The sequence below is a fragment of the Mus pahari genome, chromosome 23, assembly GCF_900095145.1.
Source record: "Mus pahari chromosome 23, PAHARI_EIJ_v1.1, whole genome shotgun sequence".
NCBI classification, from domain to species: domain Eukaryota; kingdom Metazoa; phylum Chordata; class Mammalia; order Rodentia; family Muridae; genus Mus; species Mus pahari.
Window position 1 is genome coordinate 28,623,704 of NC_034612.1, and position 13,321 is coordinate 28,637,024.

Below are 13,321 nucleotides of genomic sequence, written 5' to 3' on the forward strand. Positions count from 1 at the left end.
GCTCATGCCAGCAAGATTCTGCTGAAGGGACCCTGATATAGCTGCCTCTTGTGAGGCTATGCCAGTGCCTGGAAACACAGAAGTGGATGCTCACAGCCAGCTATTGGATGGAACACAGGGCCCCCAATGGAGGAGCTAGAGAAAGTACCCAAGGAGTTGTAGGGGGCTGCAACCCTTTAGGTGCAACAACAGTATGAACTAACCAGTACCCCCTGAGCTCGAGTCTCTAGCTGCATATGTAGCAGAAGATGGCCATCATTGGGAAGAGAGACCCCTTGGTCTTGCAAACTTTATATGACCCAGCACAGGGGAAGGCCAGGGCCAAGTAGTGGTAGTGGGTGGGTAGGGGAGCAGGGGCGGAAGGGGTATAGGGAACTTTCGGGATAGCATTTGAAATGTTAAAAAAGAAAATAATAAATAAATTAATTAATTTAAAAAAACAAATTGAACTTTGCAGGATGCTATCAAGTCAAAATAGAAACAGAAGAATAATGTTCTGTAGTTACAAATATAAAAATTTGTTGTCTCATTGTGCAATATTGAATTGTAATGTTTTTAGTGTTTTTAACCTATACACTCCTGAGTATTTTCTCTTGTATACTTCATTCTTAGCTTCCTTGCTCAGTGTGCAGTGAGAGCTGTGTTCTTGGGTTCAGAAAACCCCCCCAGGAGGGAAAGGCTAGCTTTTCTCTGATTGCACTCCTTGTGCAGACAATGAGATTTCCAATGAAACAGGTAAATGTCACTGGATAAGATACCACCTATCCCAAGTGTTCTGCAATGTCTAAACACATGGAAAGATTCTGTGAAGGGACAGCACACAGATAAGTCCTATTCAACTTTCATTTAAAAGTTAAAAATAAAAAAAGATTTAGTTCCCTGCGTCATGACTTTAAATAGCACTCTGGTCATTAAAATTTATTCTTAATCATTGTTTTTGTTCTTGCAAGGTATTGTTGCCTTCAGAGAATCTCTTTGTACATCCCAGAATAATATATTTTACCATGGCATAGAAAAAATTATCAACTTTCCATAATTTTGAAAACATATTTAGTTCATAGCTAGCACAAATTAATTATGGGATCTTTATCATTCTTTCTTGTACAATTTCATCCATGAATCTATGAATTCATCAAAGGTGTTCTAAGAAGGAGCAACACACACACACACACACACACACACACACACACACACACACACACACACTGTGGTCTTCCTTCTTCTTAAGCGTCATCTGGTTTGTGAACTGTATCTTGGGTATTAGGAGCTTTGGGGCTAATATTCACTTATCAGTGAGTGCATACCATGTGTGTTCTTTTTCCATTGGGTTATCTCAGTCAGGATGACATTTTCTACTTCTATCCATTTGCCTAAGAATTTCATGAATTCATTGTTTCTAACAGCTGAGTAGTACTCCATTGTGTAAATGTACCACATTTTTTGTATCCATTCCTCTGTTGNNGGACATCTGGGTTCTTCCCAGCTCCTGGCTATTATAAATAAGACTGCTATGAACATATTGGAGCATGTGTCCTTTTACATGTTGGATAATTTTCTGGGTATATGTGAGGTGTGGTCTGGATCCTAGGTAGTACCATGTCCAATTTTCTGAGGAACTGCCTAACTGATTTCCAGAGTTGTACCAGCTTGCAATCCCACCAGCAGTGGAGGAGTGTTCCTCTTTCTTCACATCCTCACCAGCATCTGCTGTCACCAGAGTTTTTTATTTTAGTCATTCTGCCTGATATGAGGTTGAACCTCTGGCTTGTTTTGATTTGCATTTCCCTGATGACTAAGGATATTGGACATTTCTTTAAGTGCTTCTCAGCCATTCGATATTCCTCAGTTGAAAATTCTTTGTTTAGTTGTATACTCCATTTTAATAGGGTTATTTGATACTCTGGAGTCTAACTTCTTGAGTTCTTTGTATATATTGGATATATGTAGGATTGGTAAAGATATTTTCCCAATCTGTTGGTTGCCTTTTTGTCTTATTGACAGTGTCCTTTGCCTTATAGAAGTTTCAAATTTTTATGAGGTCCCATTTGTTGATTCTTGATCTTAGAGCATAAGACTCTGGTGTTATGTTCAAGATTTTTTTCCCCTGTGCCCATGTGTTCAAGTCTTGTCCCCACTTTCTCCTCTATAAGTTTCAGTGTATCTGGTTTTATTTGGAGGTCCTGGATCCACTTGGACTGGAGTTTTGTACAAGGAGATACTAATAGGGTTGATTTGCATTTTTCTACATGCTGACCACCAGTTGAACCAGCACCATGTGTTAAAAATGCTGTCTTTTTTCCACTGGATGGTTTTAGCTCCTTTGTCAAAGGTCAAGTGACCATGTATGTGTGGGTTCATTTCTGGGTCTTCAATTCTATTCCATTGATCTGCCTGCCTGTCACTGTACCAGAACCATGCAGTTTTTGTTTTTTTGTTTTTTAATCACTATTGCTTTGTAGCACAGCTTGAGGGCAGGGATGATGGTTCCCCTGAGTCCTTGTATTGCTGAGAATAGTTTTCACTATCCTGGGTTTTTGTTATTTCAAATGAATTTGAGAATTGCTCTTTCTAACTCTATAAAGAATTTATTTGGAATTTTGGTGGGGACTTCATTGAATCTGTAGATTGCTTTTAGCAAGATGGTCATTTTTACTATATTAATCCTGCCAATCCATAAGTTTAGGAGATCTTCCCATATTCTGAGATTTTCTTCAATTTTTTTCTTCAGTGAATTGAAGTTCTTGTCATACAGATCTTTCACTTGCTTAGTCAGAATCACACTAAGGTATATAATATTATTTATGACTATTGTGAAGGGTGTCTTTTCCCTGACTTCTTGCTTGGTCTGTTTATCCTTTGCGTAGAAGAAGGGTACTGATTTGTATAAATTAATTTTATATCCAGCCATTTTGCTAAAGTTGTTTATCAGTTTTAGGAGTTATCTGGTGGAATTTTTTTTTCAAGACAGGGTTTCTCTGTGTAGCCCTGGCTGTCCTGGAACTTACTCTGTAGATCAGGCTGGACTCGAACTCAGAAATCCGCCTGCCTCTGCCTCCCAAGTACTGGAATTAAAGGTGTGCACCACCACGCCCAGCCAACTGGTAGAATTTTAGGAGTCACTTAAATATACTATCATATCATCTGCAAGTCATGATATTTTAACTTCTTCCTTTCTAATTTGTATTCTTTTGACCTCCTTTTGTTGTCCAATTGCTCTAGCTAGAATTTCAAGTACTATATTGAATATATAGGGAAAGAGTAGGTAGCCTTGTCTAGTCCCTGATTTAAGTGGGATTGCTTCAGGTTTCTTTCCATTTAGTTTGATGTTGGCTACTGGTTTGCTGTATATTGCTTTTACTATGTTTAAGTATGGGCATTGAATTCCTGATCTTCTAAGACTTTTAACATGAAGGGATACTGAATTGTGTCAAATGCTTTTGCAGCATCTAATGAAATGATCATGCGGTATTTTTCTTTAAGTTTGTTTACTTAGTGGATTACGTTGATGGATTTCCATATATTNAACCATCCCAGCATCCTTGGGATGAAGCATATTTGATCATGTTGAATGATAGTTTTAATGTGTTCTTGAATTATTTGGCAAGAATTTCATTGAGTATTTTTTCACCAATGTTCATGAGGGAGATTTTTCTGAAGTTTACTTTATAAGCATAATTGTGGCTTCATAGAACTAATTGGATAGTGATCCTTCTGTTTCTATTTTTATGAAATAGTTTGAAGAGTCTTGGTATTAGGTCTTCTTTGAAAGTCTGATAGAATTCTACACTAAACCCCATTTGGTCCTGGGCTTTTTTTTTTTTTTTTTTTTTTTTTGGTTAGGAGACTATTAATGACTGCTTCTATTTCTTTAGGGTTATGGGACTGTTTAGATGATTTATCTGATCCTGTTTTAACTTTGGCACCTGGTATATGTCTAAAAAATTGCCCTTTTCATCGAGATTTTCCAATTTAGTTGACTATAAACTTTTGTAGTGGGATCTGATGATTTTTTGGATTTCCACACTTTCTATTGTTATGCCTCCCTTTTCATTTTTGATTTTATTAATTTGGATACTATCTCTGTGCCCTCCAGTTAGTCTGGCTAAGGGTTTATCTACCTTGTTGATTTTCACAAAGAACCAGGTCCTGTTTTGTTGATTCTTTGTGTAGTTCTTTTTGTTTCTATTTGGTTGATTTCAGCCCTGAATTTGATTGTTTCATGTCATCTACTCCTCTTGGGTGTATTTGCTTCATTTTGTTCTAGAACTTTTAGGTATGCTGCCAAGCTGCTAGTGTAAGGTCTCTCCAGTTTGTTTGTTTGTTTCAATTTTTATTAGGTATTTACTTCATTTACATTTCAAACGCTATCCCCAAAGCCCCCTATATGCTCCCCTCCCCATGCTAACCTACCCACCCACTCCCCCTTCTTGGCCCTGGTGTTCCCCTGTACTGGGGCATATAAAATTTACAAGACCAAGGGGTCTCTCTTCCCAATTATAGAAGAAAACTTCCAGTTTTTTTTTTAGAGGCACTATGAGCTATGAGTTTTCCTCTTACCATTGCTTTCATTGTATCCCATAAGTTTTGGTATGATGTGTCTTCATTTTCATTAAATTCTAAAAAGTCTTTAATTTCTTTATTTCTTCTTTGACCAAGTTATCATTGAGTAGAGTTTTGTTCAGCTTCCATATGTATATGTGTTTTCCATTGTTTTTGTTGGAATTTAAGACTAGCCTTACTCCTTAGTCCATGGTGATCTGATAGGGTGCATGAGGTTATTTCAATCTTCTTGTATCTGTTGAGGCCTCTTTTGTTACCAATTATATGGTCAGTTTTAAAGAAGGTACCATGAGGTGATTAGAAGAAGGTATATTCTTTTGCTTTAGGATGAAATGTCCTATACATACCTGTTAGATCAATTTGGTTCATAACTTCTGTTAGTTTCAATGTGTTTTTGATTAGTTTATGTTTCCATGATCTCTCCAATGCTGAGAGTGGGATATTGAAGTCTCCCACTATTATTGTGTGATGTTTATTGTGTGATTTGAGCTTTAGTAAAATTTCCTTTTATGAATGTGGGTACCCTTGCATTTGGAGAGTAAATGTTCAGAATTGAGAGTTCATCTTGGCAGATTTTTCCTTTGACTAGATTTTCCTTTGACTAGATTTTTCCTTATCCTTTTTGATAACTTTTGGTTGAAAGTCTATTTTATTCAATATTAGAATGGCTACTCCAGCTTGTTTCTTGGGACCATTTGCTTAGAAAATTGTTTTCCAACCTTTTACTCTGAGATAGTGTCTGTCTTTGTTACTGAAGTGTGTTTCCTATATGCAGCAAAATCCTGGGTCCTGTTTATGTATCCAGTCTGTTAGTCTATGTCTTTTTATTGGGGAATTGAGTCCATTGATGTTAAGATATTAAGGAAAAGTGATTGTTACTTACTATTATTTTTTGTTGTTAGAGGTAGAATTATGCTTGTGTGGCTATCTTCTTTTAGATTTGTTGAAAAATTACTTTCTTGCCTTTTCTAGGGTGTAGTATCCCTCCTTGTGTTGGTGTTTTACACTATCCTTTGTAAGGCTAGATTTGTGGAACGATATTGTGCAAATTTGGTTTTGTCATGGAATATCTTGTTTTCTCCATCTGTACTAATTGAGAGTTTTGCAGGATATTGTAGCCTAAGCTGGCATTTATGTTCTCTTGGGGCCTATATAATATCTGCCCAAGTTCTTCTGGTTTCTCTGGTGAGAAGTATGGTATAATACTTAGAGGCCTGCCTTTATATGTTACTTGACCTTTTCCCCTTACTGCTTTTAATATTCTTTCTTTGTTTAATGCATTTGGTGTTTTGATTATTATGTGACAGGAGAAACTTATTTCCTGGTCAACTCTATTTGGAGTTTGGTAGGCTTCTTGTATGTTCATGGGCATCTCTTTCTTTAGGTTAAGGAAGTTTTCTTCTATAATTTTGTTGNAGATGTTTACTGGCCCTTTAAGTTGGGAATCTTCACTCTCTTCTATACCTATTATCCTTGGGGTTGGTCTTCTCATTGAGTCCTGGATTTCCTGTATGTTTTGGGTTAGGAGCTTTTTGCATTTTTCATTTTCTTTGACTGTTGTATTAATGTTTTCTATGGTATCTTCTGCACCTAAGATTCTCTCTTCTATCTCTTGTATTCTGTTGTTGATGCTTGCATCAATGATTCTTGATCTCTTTCCTAGGTTTTGTAACTCCAGGGTTGTCTCCCTTTGTGATTTTTTTTTACTGTTTCTATTTCCATTTTTAGATCTTAGATGGTTTTGTTCATTTCCTTTGCCTGTTTGATTGTGTTTTCCTATAATTCTTTAAGGGAATTTTATGTTTCCTCTTTAAGGACTTCTACCTGATTACCTGTGTTCTCCTGTATTTCTTTAAAGGATCTAGTTATGTCCTTCTTGAAGTCCTCTATCATTATCACGGGAAGTGATTTTAGATCCAAATCTTTTTTTCTGGTGTGATGGTGTATCCAGGACTTGCTATTGTCCTGATTGGGATAATTGGGTTCTGATGATGACAAGTAACCTTGGTTTCTGTTGCTTATATCCTTATTCTTGCCTCATGCCATTTGATTCTCTCTAGTGCTACCTGCCCTCCCTATATCAAAATAGAGTCTCTTCTTCCTGTAATCCTGGTAGTGTCAGAACTCCTCAGAGTCCAGCTGTCTCTGTGATTCTGTGATTCCAGGATCTTGTGATCCTGAGATTCTGTGTGTGTCTGAGTTCCTGGGAGTCAAGCTGCCTCTGGGACCCTGAGAACCTGGTGTGGCCAAGCTCCTGGGATTCTGCGATCTATTATCCTGTGATCCCTAGTGTGTTAGAGCACCTGGAATTTGAGTCTTGTCTGGGTGCTGTGAGACTGGATGTGGAGTTCACACCCAAGGTAAACCAGTGCAGATCGGAAGGAACCCGAGCCACTGGTCATCAGGGTTCCTGCATCCCTGGGTCCTGCTGGTCCTACTTACTCTCTGTGGTGTTGGATCAGATATTTTGTCCTATTCACCACTGATCCTAAGTCCTGGGCATGCTAGAGCGCCTGGGAGTGAAGCCTCCTCTGGATGCTGTGGGACTGTCTGCTGAGTTTGAACCCCTAAAATATTTTATATAAGATTTATTCACTTTGGTTTTTTTTGTACCTGTTTTGCTTGCATGGATGTATGTGCACCTGGGGCTTGTTTACAGCACAAAGATAGAAGAGGGCATTATATTGTATGGATATGGAGTTACAGATTTCTATGACTCATATGGGTACTAACATCAGAATCTCAATCAGCCTTAAGTTTAACAATTGTCCTGTACCAATCAACCATATGTACAGCTTTCATGTTTTGGATATCTGGCATGAGTTATGTACAAGATTTCTTTAAATATTTTCTTTTATTGCCTGTTTTCTCTATCTCCAAATTCACACAGGATCCATCAGGCTACATAGCATACCAAAATAGTTAGATGAGCCTTCAACATAGATCATAAAGTCCTAAAATATCTTCTGGATTACAAAATGCACATTAGGAAGGAAAGTAAATAAAACTATTATGAGAATATTCCACTGAGCACAAATAAAATTTTAAAACAATAGTCACTTATGTATTCTGAAACTGATTCAATAGTTTCATCAGTTCATTTGATTAACATACACTTAAAGAATTTTTAAGTAGTCCTTATCTCACTATATACAAATGAAAGTATTTTGTATAATGTGTTTTGTATAGTAGAAGTATTATTCTACAAAGATTATGTAAGATATAGAATAGTGTCTTCTGACAGCTAGGTACAAGGGCATATAGTCATTTATATTAAACATAGTGTTGATATTAAACCAGAAATACATGCACACTTCTCAGAGTGACTGAGCACATTGAAATTTAATAATAAGTTTTGCAAGGCAAATTTGATTAGAGAAGAGGGACTGTATGTCAAAATACATTCAAGGAACAATATATGTGCATGAGCTAACTGAAAAGAGTGAATGTTAAGAACATCTGCACACACAATGTTTACTATGGAGAGAAAAACCAGAGTGTTCCCCTTCATTATTTTTGTTTGTTTATTTAATGAGAGTCCTCATTTATTAATTTGTATATTTTAGAGAAAATAATTACTTCCCCTAATACTCACATGCTATGAAATTACTTCATGAAACAAGAAATTTTCTAAATGTTTGAGTCTTTTAATTTGCCTAATTTTAAAATGTGCAGATTAGAAACAAAGAGACAACAAAATAAATACTGTATATATAGATGCTTTTGTACTTTGGTGGCATCATAAGTTCATGTACACGTTAAGTGTATACACTGAGGAAACTTGAAATGTCAATCTTTAATACTCCATGGTTACAATTCAAAGCAGTTCCAGAAACACAAAACTAAAATATAAATGCTGAATGGGTCAAAGCAGAGAATATTACATTCAAAACTTGAAGAATAAGCTTTATTTACCTTTAAAATTGCAAATCTCTATAAAATAGTTGACACATTGTATATATCAGAAGCATTTTAGTAAGTTAGAAATTGGGTCGTGGTTATGATGATTTCGTGCTCAGTTAGAAAACAATAGAAAGGAAATCAATGGCCAACAGAAGGGAAAGAATGTCTTGAAAGGAAGAGGGTATCATGAAAGGATATACTAAAAGATTACTCTATAGCAACCTATTATCTTTTTATATCTTAAATAAATCTTTCCCACACAAATTCCTAAACAGTAACACTTGGAAATTTTTTTCAAGCTTTAGAGAGTCTTATAATTCTCATTTTACATGTACCTTCAGAGAACAAAAAAAAATGGAGAATTCACTAAATGCCATTAGAATGGGCCAAATTTGTGCCAATTACTAACAAAAATTTGGTTTTGTTGTTGTTGTTGTTGTTGTTGTTGTTGTTGTTTTGGGGTTGGGGGGGTTGTTGTTGTTTTTTGTGTTTTGAGGCAGGGTTTCTCTGTGTAGCCTTGGTTGTCCTGGAACTCACTTTGTAGACCAGGCTGGCCTCGAACTCAGAAATCCGCCTGCTTCTGCCTCCCAAGTGCTGGGATTAAAGGCGTGAGCCACCACCACCCAGCTCTAACAATTTGAAAGTAAATTCTCTCTCTTGTACTGGATTCTCATGACCAATTCACACTTTTGGTTATTCACAAGAACAGAGTCCCATGACCAAGTTAGTTAATGCAATGTAATTCAGTAATTTCTGATTACAGAAATAGGTGAAAACTGTCACATAAATACAAGTATTTAATTACAAAAATAAAGGGAATAGGAGTATTTAATTCAGGTCTGAATAAAAATAATGATCAGTATCATTTGATATTAAGGATTAGAATGGGTTTGGTTTTTTACTTGAGTCTGAAACAACAAAGGAAAGAGATCTCCATATCATGCCAGAGATCAGATGCTGGGAAATACCTTTGGATAAAAGAAGATCCTGAGCCTATGCCCATAATAACTTTCATTCCTAACCAGATGCTGGTAGTTGTGTGAAATGTCCAGAAAGTCACTATGCAAATGCACAGAGGAATTATTGCCTATGGAAATCCATGACTTTCTTGGCCTATAAAGACACTTTGGGGATGGCTCTCACTTTCATGGCCCTGGATTTCTTTGTACTCACAGCTGGTGTCCTTGGTGTCCTTGGTGTCTTTGTGAAGTATCACCACACTCCTATTGTTAAGGCTAATAATCGAGCTCTCACTTATATCTTGCTCATCACTCTGGCCTTCTGCTTTCTCTGTCCCCTGCTCTTCACTGGATATCCCAACACAGCCACCTATATCCTACAACAGAGCACATTTGGACTTCTGTTCACAGTGGCTCTCTACACAGTCTTGGCAAAAACAATGACTGTGGTTCTGGCTTTCAAGGTCACTGTTCCAGGGAGAATGGTTAGGTGGCTAATGATATCAAAAGCCCTGAACTTCATTATCCCCATCCACACATTCATCCAACTGTGCTCACTGGAATTTGGCTTAGCACCTCTCCTCCCTTCATAGACTCAGATGCTCACTCTGAACATGGACACAGTATCATTTTGTGCAACAAGGGCTCAGTTGTTGCCTTCCACTATGTCCTGGGATACCTCTGCTGCTTGGTACTTGGGAGCTACATTATGGCCTACCACTCCATGAAACTGCCTGACACATTTAATGAAGCCAAGTTTTTGACATTTAGCATGCTGATGTTCTTCAGTGTGTGGGTCACATTCCTCCCTGTCTACCAATGGGAAGGTCATGGTGGTCATGGAAGCTTTCTCTGTATTTGTTTCTAGTGCAGCTCTCCTAGGCTGCATTTTTGTCCCCAAATGCTACATTATTTTGCTAAGACCAGAGAGAAACTCACTTCATTGCATCAGACAACATGCACATTCTACAGGGAAAGTTCATCTTTGAGATTAGTCTGTTTTTAGATTTTAGAGAAGTATTTAAGCCACATTAGCACCATCCCAACAGTCAGACATTACGTTGCTCTGTAAGATTTTATGATTATTACGTTCATGTTTTGACGGAATCTAGTTTTATTAGCTCATCTTCTAATTCCATTTACATATTACTATACATTATAAAGTTGACTTCCATAAAACTCATTTTCTCTATTATTAGTCAAGAGAAAATGAGTGAGTTTTATATCATTTTTTACCACTTCAACATTTCATAAGATATCCCTTATTGTAACAAACTTTTCCACATGTATCCATTGTCTCTGATGGCCTTGAGATGCTAAAGCAAATCATCATTCTTTTGGTTCATGCATGCTTTCACTCTTAAGGTGAGCAAATTAAAAATATTTTTAAAAAATGACATGAATGAAATATTGTCATCTTTATGGTATATAACTCAAAAGTCAGATATCAGTCAACCAGATAACTGAAGACTACATGAACTTCTGTTAAACCTGTGAAGAATGTCAAGTGCCAAGGTGCATCCAGGTCATCAGAAAACGTGCTCATATTTCTTTTTGATAACTGACACATAAACTGTGATTTGGGTGCTCCCTGATTTTTCTGAATTGGTCTATATTCATTCAATTGAAACTGTATTTTATGGATTTTGAACAATCATTACTATCCATTTATCAATAATTTATCATAATTTTTAAAAAGATATTTAATTATCAATGAAGAACAATTGGATAACTCTTTTTTGTGTACTATATATTTTGATAAATAGGTAAGACTTCCTATTCAGTATGTCTCACATATTGTCACCATTCGTTAATCAGTCTTTTAACAGGGAATAATCTGTACATTTTCAAAAATAAAGAGCATAAAAAATTATATCAAACTCTATTGTTATATTGAAAAGAAATCAAATTTTATCTTTATGAATTGCTTCACCATGAAGCCTTTTAAAAATACTCTTGCTTTTTAATTTTTTATTAGATATTTTCTTTACTTACATTTCAAATGTTATCCTCTTTCCTGGTATCCCCTCCAAAAATCCCCTATCCCTTCCCGCTCCCCCTGCTCACCAACCCACCCACTCCCATTTCCTGGCCTTCATATTCCCCTACACTGGGGCATAGAGCCTTCACAGGACCAAGGGCCTCTCCTCCCATTGGTGTCCAACAAGGTCATCCTCTGCTACATATGCACCTGGAGCCATGAATCCCACCATGTGTACCCTTTTGGTTGGTGGTTTAGTCCCTGGAAGCTCTGGGGGTACTTGTTAGTTCATATTATTGTTCTTCCTATGGGGCTACAAACCCCTTCAACTCCTTGGGTAATTTCTCTAGCTCCTCCATTGGTGATGCTGGCTGTGAATATCCACCTCTGTATTTGTCAGGCACTGGTAGAGCCTCTCAGGAGACAGCTATAACAGGCTTCTGTCAGCAAACAGTTGTTTGCATCAACAATAGTGTCTGGGTTTGGTGATTGTATATGGGATGGTTCCCCAGGTGGGGTAGTCTCTGATGGGTCATTCCTTCTGTCTATGCTCCACACTTTGTCTCTGTAATTCCTTCCATGGGTATTTTGTTCCCCCTTCTAAGAAGGATCAAAATATCCACACTTTGGTCTTCCTTCTTCCTGAGTTTCATGTGGTTTGTGAATTTTATCTTGAGTATTCCAAGTTTCTGGGCTAATATCCACTTATCAGTGACTGCATACCATCTGTGTTCTTTTGTGATTAGGTATTTCACTCAGGATGATATTTTCTAGTTTCATCCATTTGCCTAAGAATTTTATGAATTCATTGTTTTTAATAGCTGAGTAGTANTCCATTGTGGAAATGTACCACATTTTCTGTATCCAGTCCTCTATTGAGGGAAATCTGAGTTGTTTCCAGCTTCTGGCTATTATAAATAAGGCTGCTATGAAGCAGGCCGCACATATTGGAACATGTGTCCTTATTACATGTTGTAGCATCTTCTGGGAGTATGCCCAGGAGTGATATTGCTGGGTCCTCAGTACATTGTCCAATTTTCTGAGGAGCAACCAAACTGATTTCCAGAGTGGTTGTACCAACTTGAATTCCCACCATCAATGGAGGAGTGTTCCTCTTTCCTTACATCCTCACCAGCATCTGTTGTCACCTGAGTGGATCTTATCCATTCTGACTGATGTGAGGCGCAATCTCAGGGTTGCTTTGATTTGCAGTTCCCTGATAACTAAGGATATTGTGGCTTTCCTCCCTCATATCTTCCCTGATTCTCAGTACCTCTCTACCAAAATTAAAACCAAAATAGAGCAAAAGAAATACATAGGAAACATACACACACAATCAATCACACACATTCAATTACACACATGGACAAAGGAGTCCAGTATGCAATATATGTTTGTGAATTGGTGGCATAAACTTTGTGGGAATAACTTCCCAATTTATGGTTGGACTTAAGGATCGCACAAAAAGGGGAAACTATACCCAACATTACTTAGGTGATTAAGCACCTGAGAATAGATAGTCCAAGTACCTAGTCTAAAGCAAAATACCACTGTGTGTTTGTTTGTTTGTTTGTTTTGGTAGTTTTGTTTTTGTTTGTTTGTTTGTTTGCAGAAGGTTCAGGGTCTAAACTAAAGGCACATGTCAATAAAAGTATTACTATAACATTCTGGTATTTGTGCCTTGCTCAGGTATCATCAGAGAAGTTTCCTCTTAAAGATGAAGGAATCAAGTACAGACACCCACCGAGTGATGTATTTCAGAGAATTAGAACAATTAGAAATCTTATCCTTAAAGGGGCCTAAACCAATTACCTTCCTTAGGGCTAAGGCGACCCTGTGGCAGATGAGGCAAAAAAAAAAAAAAAAAAAAAAAAAAAAAAAAATGAGAGCCAGAAAAAAGAGGTCACAAAGAAAACAC

The 13,321-nt window shown here is 37.1% G+C and overlaps 1 protein-coding gene across 1 annotated transcript in view; it reads left to right on the forward strand.

The window, feature by feature from the left end:
• Positions 1–10,411, forward strand: part of LOC110313187 (vomeronasal type-2 receptor 116-like) — a 19,079-nt gene extending 8,668 nt beyond the window's left edge. The window contains 5 exon segments of the mRNA XM_021187207.1: positions 613–679; positions 682–735; positions 9,489–9,968; positions 9,971–10,238; positions 10,240–10,411. Coding sequence (XP_021042866.1) covers positions 613–679; positions 682–735; positions 9,489–9,968; positions 9,971–10,238; positions 10,240–10,411 — 1,041 coding nt within the window.
• The last annotated feature ends 2,910 nt before the right edge of the window (positions 10,412–13,321 follow it).